At 47.6% G+C, this 23,908-nt stretch overlaps 1 protein-coding gene across 1 annotated transcript in view; it reads right to left on the reverse strand.

The window, feature by feature from the left end:
• The window catches only part of LMNB2 (lamin B2), a 212,486-nt gene that overhangs the window by 160,505 nt on the left and 28,073 nt on the right, over nucleotides 1–23,908 (reverse strand). The window contains exon 2 of the mRNA XM_063920085.1: nucleotides 10,801–10,937. Coding sequence (XP_063776155.1) covers nucleotides 10,801–10,937 — 137 coding nt within the window. The remainder of the gene's footprint in view (nucleotides 1–10,800; nucleotides 10,938–23,908) is intronic.

Raw genomic sequence — 23,908 nt, forward strand, 5'->3', positions numbered from 1 at the left:
AACCGCCATGCCGTCAAACGTAGCCGCGGTAAGTCTTGGAACAGACAGGGTCCCTGCTGCAGCAGGTCTTGTCTGAGTGGCAGAGGCCAAGGGTCCTCTGCAAGCATCTCTTGAAGTTCCGGGTACCAAGCTCTTCTTGGCCAATCCGGAACCACGAGTATAGTTTTCACTCCTCGCTTTCTTATTATTCTCAGTACCTTGGGAATGAGAGGCAGAGGAGGAAACACATAAACCGACTGGTACACTGCAGTGAGCCTGTTGCCAGCAGTTCTCACTGTAAATAAAAAACCTAAACTATACTTTCTTTCAAGGAGCTCAGGAGAGCCCCTAGTGTGCATCCAGCTCGGCCGGGCACAGAAATCTAACTGAGGCTTGGAGGAGGGTCATAGGGGGAGGAGCCAGTGCACACCAGATAGTCCTGAATCTTTCTTTAGAGTGCCCAGTCTCCTGCGGAGCCCATCTATTCCCCATGGTCCTTACGGAGTCCCCAGCATCCACTAGGACGTCAGAGAAATAATGTTAATAGACCCCTTTAGTACTAATATGGGGAGAGAGAGAGAGACTGACTACTTTTCTATTAGAAAGATCTTTGGGCGGTATTCAGTTGTTTTCACCCTCTTCCACGCTTGTTCTGTTTCTGCTGAAGGACGTGGTATAATAATTTCAGCTTGCTACACCTGCAGTAGCGAGGGCACCCAACCCTTTACACCGCTAAACCTGATTACTATGGGTGCGATATGCGCTTTAACGGGGATCACTTTAGAAAGGAGACTGAGCATAATAAATCATTTGAATACTGCCATTTGTGTCTGGTTTCTAGGACTAAACTCTGATAAACTGTTAAGTCAGTTAGTTAAGGGGGAAATTGCGCGTTGCTAGTACTAAATACATTTGACGATTAGAAAAACACGCTGCAATAGACTGATCAGGCTGCTCCTATGAGTCTTTCCCAGCTGTTATCCTGCCAATTTGGAAGAAATCACATTTTGTGCCAGGAAAGAAAGCTGCTTCTGACACAACATTTGCTGTATAAGGCTACGTAACAGCTGCTGGCATTCACAAATCCCAAATAGAGGGCCCATCAAGAATCAGGCAAGCATACAGTAAGGACACTTATTGGCATCCAGCTGCCATCTCACATCAGGCTAACATTAACTACAGACCAGAGAAAAGTAGATGACAGAATTCAGACATTTTCATGGTCCGTCACTGAACACGCAATTCCTCATAAGGTCAGCTCGCCATTACTGTATTTTACACCAACATTTGATTTGAGGATGAGCTGACCTTTATACTTTTGGACTGCAAGCATGCAGAGACCATGCAGCTTTGATGCACTGAACAGGTCTTTTTAATGAATAGATTCCTATTCAGACAGCTTTAAATATGCATAAAAACCATGTATGATTAGACAAGGGTTCCATTGTAATTATAATGAATGTTTCTTTAAAAAGTGATAATATACTGCACAACATCTTGAGGGGCTCATAATACAAATTATGTACAGAACCTTGAAACATAAGGGGGCACACTGTTCGAAAAGAGACGACTTTTCTCTTTCAAACGAGAGTATACCCACAAGTTCAGGCAAGTATAGGTGCAGGTATAATTAAGGGCATGATAGAGCCCACCTTCCCATATATGGAAAATGTGTGTTTTCCGTAGCACAGGATAGAGGAGTCCTAGATTACGGAAGAGAGTAATGGGAGGCCCTACCCACCATCACCCAATCCTGTATATGGCTAATGTTATATGAGAGACTGTGTAAATACAGCTGCTGGAGCAGCCCTAGTGCTGATATCCAAGTGATAATTGCAGACTGGAGAAGAAATCAATAAACCAATTGTTTTTAGCGCAACAATAATTAATGGGTGGCCCAAAAGAGCCATACAATTGTTTTGGGCACACAATTATTGAGCTTGTAACACCCAAATGGACCAGATTTAGCAACGTAAAGCACCTAAACCAGTCTAAAGTTACTGTTAGTGCGCCCAAACCCTGGACTTTCCAAAGACTTCTGCTTGTCACCTCAGGAAGCTGCTAGCAGATATGGGCTATTGAGCCCATCTGCAGGAACCACTGAATAGCTCTGACAGCCACACACAAAAACACAAATTATCCCCCCCCCCCCCCCCCCCCCCCAGAGAAGCTAAGGGTAAGCTACATCACCTCGATACACTTAAGAAATATATCACCTATGCCAGTGGTTCTTGAAATCAAGAAATCCTCGAGACACCAGACAGTTCACACTTTCCGGGTCACGCAGGAGCACAGATGTAGTCACTATTTGCAGACACGTTTTCTAAGACTTGCAGATGGAGCTAATTATTTCACTTGTGATTCTGTGATTAGACCTGGAAAATAGGAACTGTTTCGGGTACTGAGGACTGATTTTGAGAACCTGTTACCTATTCAAATAATGTTCAGTAATGCTTAATATAGAATGTAGCTACAGTAGTTCTGTAGGATAAATTTACAATAATTATTGTTTCAACAAAAGACTACTTTATATTATTTGAAACTGACCATATTATTAACAAGTCAGGCAATGTTTGCTCCTATAACTTCCACAACAACTGTACAAGCATTCATCATCAAGCTTATACTTTTTCTAATACGGTCTATGAAATGATAGGTAAAGCCGATTAGTTGCTTTGGCCAACATCTCTATTTATATATCTCTCTCCAAGGATTGATGCAGTGTCTTTAAATGATTACCCAAAGCAGTCTCTAAAAATATATACACCACCTAAAAAAAACATAGGTGAGAGGCTATGATGGGATATTTGGCAGAAATGGAATGAAATTTTAAAAAAAATCAGCATTTTTTTACCATTGGCAGCCCTTACAATGGTACTGTGCCAGGGCAACAAAAATCCTGCCCACAAGTACAAGCTTGCCAGTGCATCAAAGGTCTGTTGGCACCTGTAAAAAAAAAAAAAAGAAAACACACACACACACACCACTTCTAAAATGGCTAAACCCATCTAAACTCCCTTTTGGACACCCAAAGTGCCCCATGTACATACAATTGAATTTCTGATGCTGGGCGCCCTCTAGTGGCAGCCATGGACAAAAAAACAAAAAAACAAAAAAACATTGAAACGGCCCCATTGAAAATACACAAACATACTGTACACTGACTGATCATTGCAGCCACATTCATTCCTATGGAGAGTATCTACAATTGACCAGCTGCTTAGTAAATCTGGTGTTTCTAATCTTCGAATGTTAAAAACACTGATTGTTATTCGCATTCGTTGTTCTAGTGTACCCTATAGTGTAGTTTCTCTGCGATCTTACCGTGGCTTTCAGCTTAGTAAATCTGTGGGACACAATCATGACGGAAAATAAACGCGCTGCTTGATAAATCTAGACCTTGGTTTTTGAAGAGTTATTTAGCATTATAACCCTCCATGGTTGTAGAAGCTTATTTTATCCAGGCAATAAGATCTATTGGCGAGGATTATCCATTTAGACCAGACATTTTTCTACCCCAATGAAGAGGGTTTTTTTACTCCACCTTTACTAATTTTCTGGATGAAAAATTTCCATTTTTTGCACGAAAAAATACATCAGATCTGCGAAAAGCCACGGTCCTATATATTTTCATGACAGCGATGGGGTAAAAATGCATACTTATCTGTGATTTGGTTTCATCTGCCACAAAATCCCTGACAAGGGTCAACTTCGGGGCTAACTGGATAGCCCCGGGTGGGTCAATTAGCTGCTGTAAATTACTGCAGCTAATTGGATACCACCCTTAAACTGTTAAAGAGGCTGAATGATCTCCTTCATCCAAACATTACACTTAGAAAACACATTTGAAACTTTATGCAAAAAAGTTTTTAATCATGTGCAGCCAATGAAGTGGTTATTTTCTTTACAACAGAATCTAAAACCTACATTACTAGCTATGCAGTGATGAAAATGCAAACAGGAACACACCCCTAACCTAGGGGCTAACCTCAAAGGGGAGTATTTCAGCTGGCTGGGGTAAGACTCAGGCTGTTTTGAGACTACTGCCCCCATTGTTGTAGGTAACCGGACTAGCACTAATGACCCCTTACTACATAACTAGAAAATAAGAATTTACTTACCGATAATTCTATTTCTCGTAGTCCGTAGTGGATGCTGGGGACTCCGTCAGGACCATGGGGAATAGCGGCTCCGCAGGAGACAGGGCACAAAAGTAAAAGCTTTAGGATCAGGTGGTGTGCACTGGCTCCTCCCCCTATGACCCTCCTCCAAGCCTCAGTTAGGATACTGTGCCCGGACGAGCGTACACAATAAGGAAGGATTTTGAATCCCGGGTAAGACTCATACCAGCCACACCAATCACACTGTACAACCTGTGATCTGAACCCAGTTAACAGCATGATAACAGCGGAGCCTCTGAAAAGATGGCTCACAACAATAATAACCCGATTTTTGTAACAATAACTATGTACAAGTATTGCAGACAATCCGCACTTGGGATGGGCGCCCAGCATCCACTACGGACTACGAGAAATAGAATTATCGGTAAGTAAATTCTTATTTTCTCTGACGTCCTAAGTGGATGCTGGGGACTCCGTCAGGACCATGGGGATTATACCAAAGCTCCCAAACGGGCGGGAGAGTGCGGATGACTCTGCAGCACCGAGTGAGAGAACTCCAGGTCCTCCTCAGCCAGGGTGTGCCCCTGACCAAGTAGCAGCTCGGCAAAGTTGTAAAGCCGAGACCCCTCGGGCAGCCGCCCAAGATGAGCCCACCTTCCTTGTGGAATGGGCATTTACATATTTTGGCTGTGGCAGGCCTGCCACAGAATGTGCAAGCTGAATTGTACTACACATCCAACTAGCAATCGTCTGCTTAGAAGCAAGAGCACCCAGTTTGTTGGGTGCATACAGGATAACAGCAAGTCAGTTTTCCTGACTCCAGCCGTCCTGGAAACCTATATTTTCAGGGCCCTGACAACATCTAGCAACCTGGAGTCCTCCAAGTCCCTAGTAGCCGCAGGTACCACAATAAGCTGGTTCAGGTGAAACGCTGACACCACCTTAGGGAGAAACTGGGGACGAGTCCGCAGCTCTGCCCTGTCCGAATGGACAATCAGATATGGGCTTTTGTGAGACAAAGCCGCCAATTCTGACACTCGCCTGGCCGAGGCCAGGGCCAACATCATGGTCACTTTCCATGTGAGATATTTCAAATCCACAGATTTGAGCGGTTTAAACCTATGTGATTTGAGGAATCCCAGAACTACGTTGAGATCCCACAGTGCCACTGGAGGCACAAAAGGGGGTTGTATATGCAGTACTCCCTTGACAAACTTCTGGACTTCAGGAACTGAAGCCAATTCTTTCTGGAAGAAAATCGACAGGGCCGAAATTTGAACCTTAATGGACCCCAATTTGAGGCCCATAGACACTCCTGTTTGCAGGAAATGCAGGAATCGACAGAGTTGAAATTTCTTCATGGGGCCTTCCTGGCCTCACACCACGCAACATATTTTCGCCACATGTGGCGATAATGTTGTGCGGTCACCTCCTTCCTGGCTTTGACCAGGGTAGGAATGACCTCTTCCGGAATGCCTTTTTCCCTTAGGATCCGGCGTTCAACCGCCATGCCGTCAAACGCAGCCGCGGTAAGTCCTGGAACAGACATGGTACTTGCTGAAGCAAGTCCCTTCTTAGCGGCAGAGGCCATGAGTCCTCTGTGAGCATCTCTTGAAGTTCCGGGTACCAAGTCCTTCTTGGCCAATCCGGAGCCACGAGTATAGTTCTTACTCCTCTACGTCTTATAATTCTCAGTACCTTAGGTATGAGAAGCAGAGGAGGGAACACATACACCGACTGGTACACCCACGGTGTTACCAGAACGTCCACAGCTATTGCCTGAGGGTCTCTTGACCTGGCGCAATACCTGTCCAGTTTTTTGTTCAGGCGGGACGCCATCATGTCCACCTTTGGTCTTTCCCAACGGTTCACAATCATGTGGAAGACTTCCCGATGAAGTCCCCACTCTCCCGGGTGGAGGTCGTGCTGAGGAAGTCTGCTTCCCAGTTGTCCACTCCCGGAATGAACACTGCTGACAGTGCTATCACATGATTTTCCGCCCAGCGAAGAATCCTTGCAGTTTCTGCCATTGCCCTCCTGCTTCTTGTGCCGCCCTGTCTGTTTACGTGGGCGACTGCCGTGATGTTGTCCCACTGGATCAATACCGGCTGACCTTGAAGCAGAGGTCTTGCTAAGCTTAGAGCATTGTAAATTGCTCTTAGCTCCAGTATATTTATGTGGAGAGAAGTCTCCAGACTTGATCACACTCCCTGGAAATTTTTTCCTTGTGTGACTGCTCCCCAGCCTTTCAGGCTGGCATCCGTGGTCACCAGGACCCAGTCCTGAATGCCGAATCTGTGGCCCTTTAGTAGATGAGCACTCTGCAGCCACCACAGAAGAGACACCCTTGTCCTTGGAGACAGGGTTATCCGCTGATGCATCTGAAGATGCGATCCGGACCATTTTTCCAGCAGATCCCACTGAAAAGTTCTTGCGTGAAATCTGCCGAATGGAATCGCTTCGTAAGAAGCCACCATTTTTCCCAGGACCCTTGTGCAATGATGCACTGACACTTTTCCTGGTTTTAGGAGGTTCCTGACGAGCTCGGATAACTCCCTGGCTTTCTCCTCCGGGAGAAAAACCTTTTTCTGGACTGTGTCCAGAATCATCCCTAGGAACAGCAGACGTGTCGTCGGAGACAGCTGCGATTTTGGAATATTTAGAATCCACCCGTGCTGTCGTAGAACTACTTGAGATAGTGCTACTCCGACCTCCAACTGTTCTCTGGACCTTGCCCTTATCAGGAGATCGTCCAAGGGATAATTAAGACGCCTTTTCTTTGAAGAAGAATCATCATTTCGGCCATTACCTTGGTAAAGACCCGGGGTGCCGTGGACAATCCAAACGGCAGCGTCTGAAACTGATAGTGACAGTTTTGTACCACGAACCTGAGGTACCCTTGGTGAGAAGGGCAAATTGGGACATGGAGGTAAGCATCCTTGATGTCCAGGGACACCATATAGTCCCCTTCTTCCTGGTTCGCTATCACTGCTCCGAGTGACTCCATCTTGATTTGAACCTTTGTATGTAAATGTTCAAATATTTCAGATTTAGAATAGGTCTCACCGAGCCGTCTGGCTTCAGTACCACAATATAGTGTGGAATAATACCCCTTTCCTTGTTGTAGGAGGGGTACTTTGATTATCACCTGCTGGGAATACAGCTTGTGAATTGTTTCCAATACTGCCTCCCTGTCGGAGGGAGACGTTGGTAAAGCAGACTTCAGGAACCTGCGAGGGGGAGACGTCTCGAATTTCCAATCTGTACCCCTGGGATACTACTTGTAGGATCCAGGGGTCCACTTGCGAGTGAGCCCACTGCACGCTGAAACTCTTGAGACGACCCCCCACCGCACCTGAGTCCGCTTGTACGGCCCCAGCGTCATGCTGAGGACTTGGCAAAAGCGGTGGAGGGCTTCTGTTCCTGGGAATGGGCTGCCTGCTGCAGTCTTCTTCCCTTTCCTCTATCCCTGGGCAGATATGACTGGCCTTTTGCCTGCTTGCCCTTATGGGGACGAAAGGACTGAGGCTGAAAAGACGGTGTCTTTTTCTGCTGAGATGTGACCTGGGGTAAAAAAGGTGGATTTTTCAGCTGTTGCCGTGGCCACCAGGTCCGATGGACCGACCCCAAATAACCCCTCCCCTTTATACGGCAATACTTCCATGTGCCGTTTGGAATCTGCATCACCTGACCACTGTCGTGTCCATAAACATCTTCTGGCAGATATGGACATCGCACTTACTCTTGATGCCAGAGTGCAAATATCCCTCTGTGCATCTCGCATATATAGAAATGCATCCTTTAAATGCTCTATAGTCAATAAAATACTGTCCCTGTCAAGGGTATCAATATTTTCAGTCAGGGAATCCGACCAAGCCACCCCAGCGCTGCACATCCAGGCTGAGGCGATCGCTGGTCGCAGTATAACACCAGTATGTGTGTATATACTTTTTAGGATATTTTCCAGCCTCCTATCAGCTGGCTCCTTGAGGGCGGCCGTATCTGGAGACGGTAACGCCACTTGTTTTGATAAGCGTGTGAGCGCCTTATCCACCCTAAGGGGTGTTTCCCAACGCGCCCTAACTTCTGGCGGGAAAGGGTTTCATTTAATTTATCTGATTCAGGAAAAACTACAGGTAGTTTTTTCACACCCCACATAATACCCTTTTTTGTGGTAGAAATGTTATACCAGCGCTGGCTGAATAGATGAATCAGTTAGAATTTGTATTAAAACTATAATAATAATAAAATAAGGATGGTTTACTCTGTGTAAAAAAAGGGTCACAATTTATTTAACATGACATATGTAACAAATCTAAAAGAAAGGAATTCCTATAGCCACTAAGTGGCGATAAAATTTCAATATATCTTGTCTGGATAAAATTTCATAGGTTCTCCTGTGTTAGAATCGTCCATTCCCAAAGGCTAGGACGACTTCCCTTTATGCATTCACTGTATGGGTAAATAATTACCAGATCGCCCCGTTGGTATGCATCAGCGTTGGAACAAGTCCTTTAGTCGCTGTAGGGGTATCGTAGACCGATTTGATGATAAGGTCCAGTGATGGAAGAAACGTCCAAATTGTACCAAGGAATGACACGGCTTAGCGGGCCGGTTTGGAGAACAAGATCCAGGCAGATGATTATGCTGAAGTCCCAGTGGACAGGATAGGCTCAACGCGTTTCACTGGTAAGATCCAGCTTCCTCATAATCATCTGCCTGGATCTTGTTCTCCAAACCGGCCCGCTAAGCCGTGTCATTCCTTGGTACAATTTGGACGTTTCTTCCATCACTGGACCTTATCATCAAATCGGTCTACGATACCCCTACAGCGACTAAAGGACTTGTTCCAACGCTGATGCATACCAACGGGGCGATCTGGTAATTATTTACCCATACAGTGAATGCATAAAGGGAAGTCGTCCTAGCCTTTGGGAATGGACGATTCTAACACAGGAGAACCTATGAAATTTTATCCAGACAAGATATATTGAAATTTTATCGCCACTTAGTGGCTATAGGAATTCCTTTCTTTTAGATTTGTTACATATGTCATGTTAAATAAATTGTGACCCTTTTTTTACACAGAGTAAACCATCCTTATTTTATTATTATTATTATAGTTTTAATACAAATTCTAACTGATTCATCTATTCAGCCAGCGCTGGTATAACATTTCTTCTATTATTTAGTTCTGAGGAACTGACCTTCCTCCTACCTGCTGCTGTTGGTTGCGCACCTGCATATTTATTACCCTTTTTTGTGGTACTTGTAGTATCAGAAATATGTAACACCTGCTTCATTGCCCTTAACATGTAACGTGTGGCCCAAATGGAAAATACGTTTGTTTCTTCACCGTCGACACTGGAGTCAGTGTCTGTGTCGACCGACTGAGGTAAATGGGCGTTTTAAAGCCCCTGACGGTGTTTGAGACGCCTGGACAGGTACTAATTGGTTTGCCGGCCGTCTCATGTCGTCAACCGACCTTGCAGCGTGTTGACATTATCACGTAATTCCCTAAATAAGCCATCCATTCCGGTGTCGACTCCCTAGAGAGTGACATCACCATTACAGGCAATTGCTCCGCCTCCTCACCAACATCGTCCTCATACATGTCGACACACACGTACCGACACACAACACACACACAGGGAATGCTCTGATAGAGGACAGGACCCCACTAGCCCTTTGGGGAGACAGAGGGAGAGTTTGCCAGCACACACCAAAACGCTATATTATACAGGGACAACCTTATATAAGTGTTTTCCCTTATAGCATCTTAATATATAATAATATCGCCAAATAAGTGCCCCCCCTCTCTGTTTTAACCCTGTTTCTGTAGTGCAGTGCAGGGGAGAGCCTGGGAGCCTTCCTAGCAGCGGAGCTGTGTAGGAAAATGGCGCTGTGTGCTGAGGAGAATAGGCCCCGCCCCCTTTTCGGCTGGCTTCTTCTCCCGTTTTTCTGACAACCTGGCAGGGGTTAAATACATCCATATAGCCCCAGGGGCTATATGTGATGTATTTTTAGCCAGCATAGGTACTTTCATTGCTGCCCAGGGCGCCCCCCCAAGCGCCCTGCACCCTCAGTGACCGTTGGTGTGAAGTGTGCTGAGAGCAATGGCGCACAGCTGCAGTGCTGTGCGCTACCTCATGAAGACTGAGAAGTCTTCAGCCGCCGATTTCTGGACCTCTTCTCTCTTCAGCATCTGCAAGGGGGTCGGCGGCGCGGCTCCGGTGACCCATCCAGGCTGTACCTGTGATCGTCCCTCTGGAGCTAGTGTCCAGTAGCCTAAGAAGCCAATCCATCCTGCACGCAGGTGAGTTCACTTCTTCTCCCCTAAGTCCCTCGTTGCAGTGAGCCTGTTGCCAGCAGGACTCACTGAAAATAAAAAACCTAACAAAACTTTTACTCTAAGCAGCTCTTTAGGAGAGCCACCTAGATTGCACCCTTCTCGGCCGGGCACAAAAACCTAACTGAGGCTTGGAGGAGGGTCATAGGGGGAGGAGCCAGTGCACACCACCTGATCCTAAAGCTTTTACTTTTGTGCCCTGTCTCCTGCGGAGACGCTATTCCCCATGGTCCTGACGGAGTCCCCAGCATCCACTTAGGACGTCAGAGAAAGGTAGTCTATTTTAAGGGCTTACATGGAGTACTGAAGCAAGGAAAGAAGAGTATAAAATTTATGTCATAGGACACTTACTTCTTAGTTATCTCATCAAGGTCTGACCGATACTTTCCCAACTCTATCTGCAGCCTGGCTCTGTCTTTCGCGGTTTCATCTAGAACTTTTCGAGTATCAGCGAGCTCTGTCTCATACAGGGCCTTGATCCCACTAACCTAAAATATAAAATGGACAAAAAAAAAACAACCAAACATGTCAAAGAAATGTCATTGCAAAGTTGAGTTGTTGTTACTCACAGATACGATATACAGTGGGGTCGATTCAATTCTTCGACAGTTGAATACCACCGGGAATTAGCTCACGTCGCTATTCAATTCAGCTCATGTTAAGTCTGCGAATGTCCGTTCTCCCGGACTCAACATGTTGATTTGTCGGGAGAACGGGGGGCAGTCTCTGACTTAACTCCCCGGCGCGATGCTAATTCCCGACAGAATCAGCCTTGCGGCAGCACTTTTGTCATATTTCCTCTCGCATCCCCCAGGGGTGAGAGAAGAATTCCCGACAATTGAGTGTCACTTGGCTCTGTATTGAATAGCACCAGGAGCCAATTCCCAGCGCTATTCAACTGTCGGAGAATTGAATCGACCCCACTGAATAAGTATACTAAGGGCAGGCTTATAGACTCACTTATGGCTCACGGTCATGCATAGAGATGCTTTACTGCCCTGTTTGCCTAGAAGCATAGTTAAGAAAACCTCAAATGTCACCATCTGCATCTATGCAGCAAGTACGAGAGGGCAGCAACCAGCAGCGGGAACAGGTAGCACAGGCAGAGAGGATCTTACTCCTCCGGGGGAACTTCCCCGCTCATCTTGTCCTGATCACCGTCTGGCTCCCACCTCGGGGGGCACAGAGCAGTTCATCTTTCTAGGAGAATGCTGGGAGAAGGGAGCTGCGGGTCTAGCATGGATAGTGGAGCCACTCACACAGTTCACCTCCAGTGTATGGATACCGGATTATAGCCCACAGGCGGCTGCCGATGTGCCCCACCCATGTGGCTGCTGGTGGTGGCCCTGTCCGAGCCCCATCACCACTTACTCTATGCTGGCTGCTCCCCTGCTGCTGCCTGCAGTCTCTCTCGCAGCGCAATCTGTGTTTCTGCCAGTCTACGCAGCCTCTCACCCACCGCCGCTATCTGAAGGTGGAGAGAGACCTGTGGAGCCCTGCTATCAGGCCAGGATATTGGCTTGTGAGGGGTGGCAGGCACCAGTGACATTGGGAAGACCTCACCATTAATTGAATGGTCACTGGTGTGCGTCCCACCTCTTGGGGATGGGTTGAGGACGGCCACCCAACACTTTGCTCCACCAGCTCTGAGGGGCAGATGTATTAAGCCTGGAGAAGGCATAAAGTGGTGATAAAGCGGTGATAAGTGCAAGGTGATAACGCACCAGCCAATCAGCGCCTAACTGTTAATTTACATATTTCAGATGACTGGCTGGTGCATTAACAGTTAGGCGCTGATTGGCTGGTGCGTTATCACCTTGCACTTATCACCGCTTTATGCTTTCTCCAGGCTTAATACATCTGCCCCCGAGAGCAGCAGCTTGCACTGGGAAAATGCAGCAGAAGGACGCAAACTGGCACTCACAAACAGGGCAGGGAGCATCTCTCTAAAACAGGCTAGCGGGAACATTAGTAGCGGCAACAAACTATAAAGCTGTTGTCTCGATCTGCCGATAATCAGCAGATCATGTCAATAAATTAATAATGTACGCCCAGCTTAATTCAAGCTGTGCGCGTGTGGAAAACACATTTACAATGCACTTCCACCAAGAACGTAATGCTGGCCAACCGCTGAGCTAAAACTCATCAGATAACTGGTCTGTGTCTGTCTGATGGAGAGTATATTCACCATCAGATCTGACCACCAATTGCGGTATGCCCGACAGAACGATAATTGGGGCTTATTTGCAGCCATACAAAGTGCAATTATTGAACCAGTCAGCCAATAACTGCATAGTGTACCAGTGATCACACGGAGCAGGGGGAAAAAAAAGTTGGTGTGGCCCGAAGACCCTGGCAGCCACATGGTTAATGGCGGCCACGGCACGCAAGGGGTTAACCCTTAAAGTGCTTGGCACCACTGTTAAATGTACTTATTTCACCAGGCACGGACTGTTTAAAAATATGGTTAATAATGTGTCATATGTTAAATCACTGCGCAGCTGGAGAATTATGGACTGCATGGTTATAGAACTGCATGGACAAAGCGCTTATGAGAAAAGTACAAGGTATTTTGTTTCTAAAAGGCCTTGACAATTGTTCCTGAGACACTTTTGCATAGAAAGTCGTATGTTAACTGCCCTAGCTCCAGCAGGGAATAGGCGACAATTGGCAGGCTTTTGATGGCTAAACATTTCCTTTGAGATACAAACGAAGGTTTGGAGAGAAGACTGTTTGCGTTTCCCGCATCTCCTGTTGTGTGATAAGCCAAAACTGGTTTTACATGGGAGGTGTTAGAGAGACAGGAACATGTTAATCGATTGTGTTTTATGAATGCAAACTAGTGGGTTTCGTTTAACAACAGTTTGATCTAAGATTTCCTAGGCCGTATTATGTAGGATGTAGATTTATGTTTAAATTACAAGAACTTTGTATGCGTGTGACAGGAAGAAGGAAATTGCTTTTTTTTGCACTTATATCCTGTCAAAATTTAAGTAATCCTGATTGGATGGAAAGGACTTGGGGTGAGGACGGGGGGGGGGGGGGGGGGGTTGGTTTGGAACTCCCCCCTGAGATGCATTGTGTTTTTAATGTATAAAAAGAGACCTGTGAAATTTAGGGGTGTATTATACCATTTTCATTCTGCTGTAACATCTTGCCGTATTGCTGTTGGCCCCTAGCAATAGGGAAGAGTCTTTTTTAAGGCTGTGTGAGCAAATAAACATTGTTTGCCTCAAGACGACCGCTTCATCTTGTGACCTGCAGGGCTAGGCGAAACCTAGCTCCGTTTTCCGTCTGTCCAGGGCGTATCCAGCGTCTCCAAGCTTCGCCTCCAGCCAGCTACCGGGTAGAGGCCTAGTCAAGCGACTAATGGGGATTCGTCAACACCACACAGGTGTGGTAAGGCGGCGTGTCGACGCATACAGAGCAGAATCGTGGTTCGAGACGCCACTGCAGGTTAGGAGTCTGGTGGTGGCAGTGTAGTACCTGTCCACTGCGCAGTGGGTGGAGTCAGTAACAGGCGGTTACTGACGGTAAGCAGGAACCCCCAATGTGGCCAGGCCAGGTGTGACCTAAAACTCAATTCCGTGACTGGGGACGGGACGCGAAGCGGTGAGGGCTGTCGTACTGGACCGTCCGGTCACAGTTGGTCTCAGGGACCCCTCACAAAATTGGAGTCCTACTTCACCTTTTCTGGGTACCATCATAATTTATTGTAATTACATCTATTAAATAGCCATCACACCTTTACACATACTAGTGAGTGGTGGGCCCAGGTGCAAAAATATGCTTTGGGTCCCCCATTCACACACCTCCCCCCAAACAATGCTAAAGATAAGCAAGACAGTTTGTAAATTTATGCACTGAGTGCCCGTTGCTGTGCTCACTCCACAGCGTTTTCCCCACATGCACCCAGTGTGTATGGACATGTCGATCATCAGACAGGTTGGCAGGATCGCCAGGATGGCCAGTCAGTCAGCCTAGTGTACTATACCCAGCATAATATTAGTCAACTACATGTACACAAACGTACACGTTTATCAATTACTAATTAAACAAGGTGGTCTATCTATTTGAACACAAGTCTTCACTTTGACCTAAATGCCAGACAAAATAATAACAAAAAAAAAATGTGGCACTGTAAAATAGTTAACTCTACAACTGCAATGCAAAGTTTCACATGGCCCTTTGCTGGGCGTCTGGCATACTGTAAGCTATGGGCAGTACGGATGGTGTAATGGTTAGCATTACTACCTCACAGCACTGAGGTCACGGGTTCGATTCCCACCATGGCCCTAACTGTGCGGAGTTTGTATAGTCTCCCCGTACTTGCGTGGGTTTCCTCCGGGTACTCCGGTTTCCTTCCACAATCCAAAAATATACAGGTAGGTTAATTGGTTCCATACAAAAAAATTAACCCTAATGTGAATGTGTACATGGTGTAAGGAATATAGAGTGTAACCTCCCCTGGGGCATGGACTGATGTGAATGGCCAAATATTCTCTGTAAAGCGCTGCAGAATGTGTTCGCTATATAAATAACTGGTAATAAATAAAATAAATAACTTAACATTCAAATAGTGTTTCATACAACAAATCAAACAACTGATGAGTAACAAACAGCTTTCATTCCCACATAAATGAGTCTCGTCATAGAACCCGGCGCCTTATTTCCTGATAAGCGAGAGCAGAAAGCCAATTCAGGCAAATCTTGTTACTCTTTATGATTTGGAGCTACCCTCAGTACTGCCAGTGCAGGAAGTGGCACACAATGGAGTTCTACAGAGGTTACTACATCATGAAAAACGGAACAGTCACCTATACACAATAAGAGTAACCATGCTGTCCTTCAGGCCAACAGTCATAAAAATGCAGATATGGATTATAATTAATGTACTCTCAATTAATTTTACTTTTCATTTGTTAGCTTGTGGTTTCATTTGTTAGCTTGCCCAACCAAGTCACTACTGGGAGCTGCATGAATCTTCTATATAATAGCCCAGATCTGTGACTATGTGCCTGTGTGTATAACGCTGAGCATGGCTAGGAGCTCTTATTGGGTTAATGGCAGGTCGATCACACCCAGTCCACAGCTGATTGGGCGAGAAACGCCCTCCCACACAGGTTACATCCTGCCCTTTGGCTGCTGTGTTTTCCCAGAGCAGGAATAACAATGGGACTGATGGAGCTGCAGCCCCAGGTCCGCACCCCAAAATAGGCCCACTGCATCTGCAGCATCATACCCTCCAACAATTTACACATAAAAATGGATACAAATTTGAAAAGGGGACATGGCCACGCCCCTTTTCACATACTTTCAATGGAAGTTTGGCGAGTCAAAAATCGGTACAGACCATTATAAAATAAAAAAATAAATAAAAAAAAGGTACTGTACCTGCCAAAAAGGTACAGCTGGAGGGTATGCCACTGCATCTGCAGCAAGTCTCTGCGCTGTAGACGGTGGGGGGGGGGGGGGTGTCAGAAAAAAACTTTTACTGCAGCATCCTATGTCCTGCTGCCAGTCTGCCTGCCCCCTCCGGCATAAACAATCCCCACTCCCTAGTCACAGCCCAGGTGGAATAAAAGCTGCTGCGGCCACCGGCATAGATGTGTATGAAAGCGGCGCAGCGGAAGGCTTTCATAGCCCTCCCCTGCGCCACATACTCTCTGAGCCCCGGAGCCTCCTCTGCGCGTGATGTCACAGAAGTGCCTCCCTGCCACAGCCATGCCCAGATCTCCAGAGGCCCTGACTCCGCAACACAGCACCGGAGCTGCCGGCCTGGAAGCCCCGAGATGGCTAATGCAACGGATAGAGTGGGTGATGTTGCCGAGAGTAATGTATGGACGTTGAATCAAAAGTAAAAGGTGACTGTGCTGTGCAGTCAGGGCCGGTGCTAGGGTGTACGGCACCCCCCTGCAAACTATAAATTTGCACCCTCGCATACTTTACAAAGGGACAACGCACGCAACGCCCCTCCCTGTACCAGTGGCGCTTACACACGTAACGCCCCCCCTGTACCAGTGGCGCTTACACACATTATGCTGCAGTCACACATACATACATAATATATATATATATCTTACATACATAGGGGCAGGGCGCTGGACTCCGGGGGCGTCCGAAACGGGGGGGGGGGGGGGGGGGGGACGCAAATTAGGGGGTGTGGCCACGCCTACGTCATTTTAGGGGGCGGCCCACAGACGCTACTATAGAGAGCGTCTGTGGCCAGCGACGTCACTGTTGGGGGCGTGCCCAGCACCTCCGTCGGTGCTGGGCTTCCCCCAGCCCTCTCCCAATGCGTGAATGGATGCCGCGTGCATGCGCACGGCATCTATACACGCCGGGAGGGCAGGAAGCGGGCGGCTGTTCTAGCAGGGCGGGTTTTGCCTGCTAAAAAACGGGCAACGGGCAGGGCGCGGCGCCCTGCTAAAACAGCCTAGAGTGAACACTACATACATATATATATACACACACACACACTGTACATACATTACACACATACAGTCACACATTTATACAGTATACACAGACACTCACTCTTTCCGGACACTTACCTAATGAAGTCTGGCTGGACGAAGCTGTAGCAGCTCAACCTCCTGCTGCAGCATGGTCCCGTCTAACTCTGCCCCTTATCCCCATCTAGCTCCGCCCCCTTTGGCTCCCAGACCGGCCACTGAATGTCACACAGGGGAGGGGAGGGGGAGAGGGGGCTTTGTGCTGCCGGCGCCGCTGCATGTGTGACAGTAGCCGGCAGCAGGGAAAGCAGCAGCAGCTCAGCACAGGGATGCAGATCAGGGAGAACGCTTCTCCTTCCTGGCGCCTTCCTGCACTGCATCCCTTTGCTGAGCGGCTAGCGCCGGGCCTGTGTGCAGTGTCACTGACTGTAGCACCGGACCCATCCCCCACCTGCAGCACCCCCGCCCCTCCCCCACCCGGGGCACCCCCGAAACTGCTCCTCCCCCACCCGCGGTGGCTCTGGACCGCCACCCGCAGCACCCTCCCCCACCTGCGGCACCACCGCAACTCCCCCTCCACATCTTCCCCGCACCCACCACTCCCCCAACGGAAGCACCTACTAGGTAATTCATCATGCCCTGCGTGCACTGTTCACGCCGTTGCAAGGGGCTTCGACCCTTTAACCATCGCACGCCCTTTGTCAAAGCAATATTTAACCACTCATACAATTATGATTGGAGGTAATACTCCATATTATAAAACTATTGGATGCCACAAGGGTGTGCAAGGGTGTGCAAGGGTTAAGGGGACGTAGCCCCTTACGACAGTGTGAAGAGCGCCCGTAGGGAGCGATAAATCACCTAGTAGTATTGCATCAGTCAATGCAGAGTTTGAGAGAATATTTTTTTAAGGCTAATACTGTGCCTGAATATACTTGTGTAGTAACCATGACATTACTGAAGCACTTGACTAATGTTATTGAAGGCTGTGGATATTACAGGGATATGCGGTTGAGCAGTTTACAAATATTAAGATACAGCAAACAAAGGTGATATATGGAACAATTACCTGCTGGAAATAACATTGTAATTGATGATTTTGGGCTAAATCAGAGCTAGTCAAGTCTGGGTGAAAATCTGCACAAGTTAAATGCATATTTATATTCAGCCGATTAACGATTCTCCCATTTAATCAGATAAAAAGCCACACTGGCAATCACAATCAACATATGCATTGAAAATATTGGTATCTGGTTCCAATATGTCTTCTGGAGATATACCCTTCCTCTTCTATGTACTGCTAGAGATGCAGAGGGTCAGGAAAGTATCCTGCCCCATACACAGTACTTTATCTATGTCCAGAAATACCTCTAACTTATACCATTTTCACACAGAAAAGTACCTAAATCCCGGCTTTTACCCGGCATTTGAGGGCTGTGCCGTTTTGCGGGTCTCATCCAGAACAGCAATTTACCAGGTAAAGTAGTTCTACTCAGTAAATTGCTGATCAACCCGGGTATTGCTTTTGTATGAAAGGGTCAACCCAGGTCTTCCACCCTGGTAAAAACAAGATTTTAAACCTACCGGTAAATATTTTTCTCCTAGTCCGTAGAGGATGCTGGGGACTCCGTAAGGACCATGGGGTATAGACGGGCTCCGCAGGACACATGGGCACTCTAAGACTTTAGATGGGTGGGAACTGGCTCCTCCCTCTATGCCCCTCCTCCAGACCTCAGTTAAAGAACTGTGCCCAGAGGAGACGGACAGTACGAGGAAAGGATTTTTGTTAACTTAAGGGCAAGATTCATACCAGCCCACACCATCCACACCGTATAACCTGGAATATACGCAACCAGTTAACAGTATGAACAAAACAGCATCAGGCAAAGACTGATCTTAACTGTAACATAACCCTTATTTAAGCAATAACTATATACAAGCCTTGCAGAAATATGTCCTCACTGGGACGGGCGCCCAGCATCCTCTACGGACTAGGAGAAAAAGATTTACCGGTAGGTTTAAAATCTTGTTTTCTCTTACGTCCTAGAGGATGCTGGGGACTCCATAAGGACCATGGGGATTATACCAAAGCTCCAGACCGGGCGGGAGAGTGCGGGTGACTCTGCAGCACCGATTGAGCAAACACGAAGTCCTCATCAGCCAGGTTATCAAACTTGTAGAATTTTGCAAAAGTGTTTGAACCCGACCAAGTAAGTATCTGCTCGGCACAGCTGTAAGGCCGAGGCGCCTCGGGCAGCCACCCAAGAAGAGCCCACCTTCCTAGTGGAATGGGCCTTTACCGAATTTGGTAACGGCAATCCAGCCGTAGAATGAGCCTGCTGAATCGTGTTACAGATCCAGCGAGCAATAGTCTGCTTAGAAGCATGAGCGCCAACCTTGTTGGCAGCATACAGGACAAACAGTGCCTCTGTTTTCCTAATCCGAGCCGTCCTGGCTACATAAATTTTTAAGGCCCTGACTACATCAAGGGGCTTGGAATCCTCCAAGTCACCCGTAGCCACAGGTACCACAATAGGTTGGTTCATATGAAACAATGAAACCACCTTAGGCACCTCAACTCTGCTCTATCTACATGGAAAATCAGATAGGGGCTTTTGTGAGATAAAGCCGCCAATTCGGAGAAATTTTAAGTCAACCGTCTGAAGAGGTTCAAACCAGTGGGATTTTAGGAACTGTAACACCACGTTAAGGTCCCATGGTGCCACTGGGGGCACAAAAGGAGGCTGGATGTGCAGCACTCCCTTTACAAAAGTCTGGACTTCTGGGAGAGAAGCCAATTCCTTCTGAAAGAAAATTGATAGGGCCGAAATCTGTACCTTAATGGAGCCTAACTTTACGTCCATATCCACTCTCGTCTGCAGAAAGTGAAGAAAACGGCCCAGATGGAAATCTTCCGTAGAAGCATTCTTGGCTTCACACCAAGATACATACTTCCTCCAGATACGGTGATAATGTTTCGCCGTCACCTCCTTCCTAGCCTTTATCAGAGTAGGGATGACTTCCTCCGGAATACCTTTCCCAGCTAGGATTTGGTGTTCAACCGCCATGCCGCCAAACGTAACCGCGGTAAGTCTTGGAACACGCAGGGCCCCTGCTGCAACAGGTCCTCCCTGAGAGGAAGAGGCCATGGATCTTCTGTGAGCATTTCCTGAAGATCTGAATACCAGGCCAATCTGGAACAATGAGTATTGTCTGCACACTTTTTCGTCTTATGATTCTCAATATTTTTGAGATGAGCGGAAGAGGAGGGAACACATAGACCGACTACAACACCCATGGTGTCACCAGGGCATCCACCGCTACTGCCTGAGGGTCCCTTGACCTGGCACAATACCTCCGAAGCTTCTTGTTGAGGCGTGACGCCATCATGTCTATTTGAGGAAGTCGCCAATGACTTCTTGATGAAGTCCCCCCTCTCCTGGATGGAGATCGTGTCTGCTGAGGAAGTCTGCTTCCCAGTTGTCCACTCCCGGAATTTAGACAGCCGACAGCGCGCTTACGTGATTTTCCGCCCAGCGAAGAATCCTGGTGGCTTCCGCCATTGCCACTCTGCTCCTTGTCCCGCCTTGGCAGTTTACACGAGTCACGGTTGTGACGTTGTCTAATTGAATCAGAACCGGTAGGTCGAAGAAGATACTCAGCTTGTCGTAGGCAGTTGTATATGGCCCTCAATTCCAGTACGTTGATGTGTAGACACGCCTCCTGGCTTGACCCTAGTCCCTGAAAATTTCTTCCTTGTGTGACAGCTCCCCATCCTCGGAGGCTCGCATCCGTGGTTACCAGAACCCAGTCTTGAATACCGAATCTGCGACCCTTGAGAAGGTGAGCACTCTGCAGCCACCACAGGAGAGACACCCTGGCCCTGGGGGACAGGCTTATCTTCTGATGTATTTGTAGATGGGACCCCGACCACTTGTCCAGAAGGCCCCACTGAAATGTCCTCGCATGGAACCTGCCGAAGGGGATGGCCTCGTAGGCCGCCACCATTTTTCCCAGTACCCGAGTGCATTGATGGACTCTTTTTGGTTTTAGCAGGTCTCTGACCATGTTCTGGAGTTCCTGGGCTAATTCCACTGGAAGAAAAACACTCTTCTGTTCCGTGTCCAGAATCATGCCTAAGAAAGATAGCCGAGTCGTTGGAATCAACTGTGACTTTGGTAGATTTAGAATCCAGCCGTGCTGCTGCAGCACCCTCAAGGAGAGCGACACGCTTTTCATCAATTGATCTCTCGATCTCGCTTTTATCATGAGATCGTCCAGGTACGGGATAATTGTGACTCCCTGCTTGCGCAGGAGCACCATAATTTCCGCCATTACCTTTGTGAAAATCCTCGGGGCCGTGGAAAGCCCAAACGGCAACGTCTGAAACTGGTAATGATAGTCCTGTACAGCGAATCTCAGGTACGCCTGATGAGGGGGATATATGGGGACATGAAGGTATGCATCCTTTATGTCTAGTGACACCATAAAATCCCCCGCTTCCAGCGTCATGCGGTGGATTTAGTAGAAGCCGGGGAGGACTTCTGCTCCTGGGAACTAGCCGTCGCAGGCATTCTTTTCCCTCTACCCTTACCTCTGGCGAGGAAGGAAGAGGCCCGACCTCTTCTGGACTTATGCGACCGAAAGGACTGCATCTGATATTGTGGTGTTTTCTTTTGCTGTGGGGGAACATAAGGCAAAAAAATAAGAATTTACTTACCGATAATTCTATTTCTCGGAGTCCGTAGTGGATGCTGGGGTTCCTGAAAGGACCATGGGGAATAGCGGCTCCGCAGGAGACAGGGCACAAAAGTAAAGCTTTCCGATCAGGTGGTGTGCACTGGCTCCTCCCCCTATGACCCTCCTCCAAGCCAGTTAGGTACTGTGCCCGGACGAGCGTACACAATAAGGGAGGAATTTTGAATCCCGGGTAAGACTCATACCAGCCACACCAATCACACCGTACAACTTGTGATCTAAACCCAGTTAACAGTATGATAACAGCGGAGCCTCTGAAAAGATGGCTCACAACAATAATAACCCGATTTTTGTAACTATGTACAAGTATTGCAGATAATCCGCACTTGGGATGGGCGCCCAGCATCCACTACGGACTCCGAGAAATAGAATTATCGGTAAGTAAATTCTTATTTTCTCTATCGTCCTAGTGGATGCTGGGGTTCCTGAAAGGACCATGGGGATTATACCAAAGCTCCCAAACGGGCGGGAGAGTGCGGATGACTCTGCAGCACCGAATGAGAGAACTCCAGGTCCTCCCTTAGCCAGGGTATCAAATTTGTAGAATTTAGCAAACGTGTTTGCCCCTGACCAAGTAGCTGCTCGGCAAAGTTGTAAAGCCGAGACCCCTCGGGCAGCCGCCCAAGATGAGCCCACCTTCCTTGTGGAATGGGCATTTACATATTTTGGCTGTGGCAGGCCTGCCACAGAATGTGCAAGCTGAATTGTATTACACATCCAACTAGCAATAGTCTGCTTAGAAGCAAGAGCACCCAGTTTGTTGGGTGCATACAGGATAACAGCAAGTCAGTTTTCCTGACTCCAGCCGTCCTGGAACACATTTTCAGGGCCCTGACAACATCCAGCAACTTGGAGTCCTCCAAGTCCCTAGTAGGTGCAAGGCACCCCAATAAGCTGGTTCAGGTGAAACACTGACACCACCTTAGGGAGAGAACTGGGGACGAGTCCGCAGCTCTGCCCTGTCCGAATGGACAAACAGATATGGGCTTTTTTGAGAAAAAACCACCAATTTGACACTCGCCTGGTCCAGGCCAGGGCCAAGAGCATGGTCACTTTTCATGTGAGATGCTTCAAATCCACAGAATTGACTGGTTTTAAACCAATGTGATTTGAGGAATCCCAGAACTACGTTGAGATCCCTCAGTGCCACTGGAGGCACAAAAGGGGGTTGTATATGCAATACTCCCTTGACAAACTTCTGGACTTCAGGAACTGAAGCCAATTCTTTCTGGAAGAAAATCGACAGGGCCGAAATTTGAACCTTAATGGACCCCAATTTGAGGCCCATAGACACTCCTGTTTGCAGGAAATGCAGGAAACGACCGAGTTGAAATTTCTTTGTGGGGCCTTCCTGGCCTCACACCACGCCATATTTTCGCCACATGTGGTGATAATGTTGTGCGGTCACCTCCTTTCTGGCTTTGACCAGGGTAGGAATGACCTCTTCCGGAATGCCTTTTTCCCTTAGGATCCGGCTTTCCACCGCCATGCCGACAAACGCAGCTGCGGTAAGTCTTGGAACAGACATGGTACTTGCTGAAGCAAGTCCCTTCTTAGCGGCAGAGGCCATAAGACCTCTGTAAGCATCTCTTGAAGTTCCAGGTACCAAGTCCTTCTTGGCCAATCCGGAGCCATGAGTATAGTTCTTACTCCTCTACGTCTTATAATTCTCAGCACCTTAGGTATGAGAAGCAGAGGAGGGAACACATACACGACTGGTACACCCACGGTGTTACCAGAACGTCCACAGCTATTGCCTGAGGGTCTCTTGACCTGGCGCAATACCTGTCCCGTTTTTTGTTCAGACGGGACGCCATCATGTCCACCTTTGGTATTTCCCAACGGTTTACAATCATGTGGAAAAAACTTCCCGATGAAGTTTCCACTCTCCCGGGTGGAGGTCGTGCCTGCTGAGGAAGTCTGCTTCCCAGTTTCCATTCCCGGGATGAAACACTGCTGACAGTGCTATCACATGATTTTCCGCCCAGCGAAAAGTCCTTGCAGTTTTTGCCATTGCCCTCCTGCTTCTTGTGTCGCCCTGTCTGTTTACGTGGGCGACTGCCGTGATGTTTTTCCCACTGGATCAATACCGGCTGACCTTGAAGCAGAGGTCTTGCTAAGCTTAGAGCATTATAAATTTACCCTTAGCTCCAGTATATTTATGTGGAGAAAAGTCTCCAGACTTGATCACACTCCCTGGAAATTTTTTCCTTGTGTGACTGCTCCCCAGCCTCTCGGGCTGGGCT

This window comes from Pseudophryne corroboree, chromosome 1, assembly GCF_028390025.1.
Source record: "Pseudophryne corroboree isolate aPseCor3 chromosome 1, aPseCor3.hap2, whole genome shotgun sequence".
In the NCBI taxonomy this organism is placed as follows: domain Eukaryota; kingdom Metazoa; phylum Chordata; class Amphibia; order Anura; family Myobatrachidae; genus Pseudophryne; species Pseudophryne corroboree.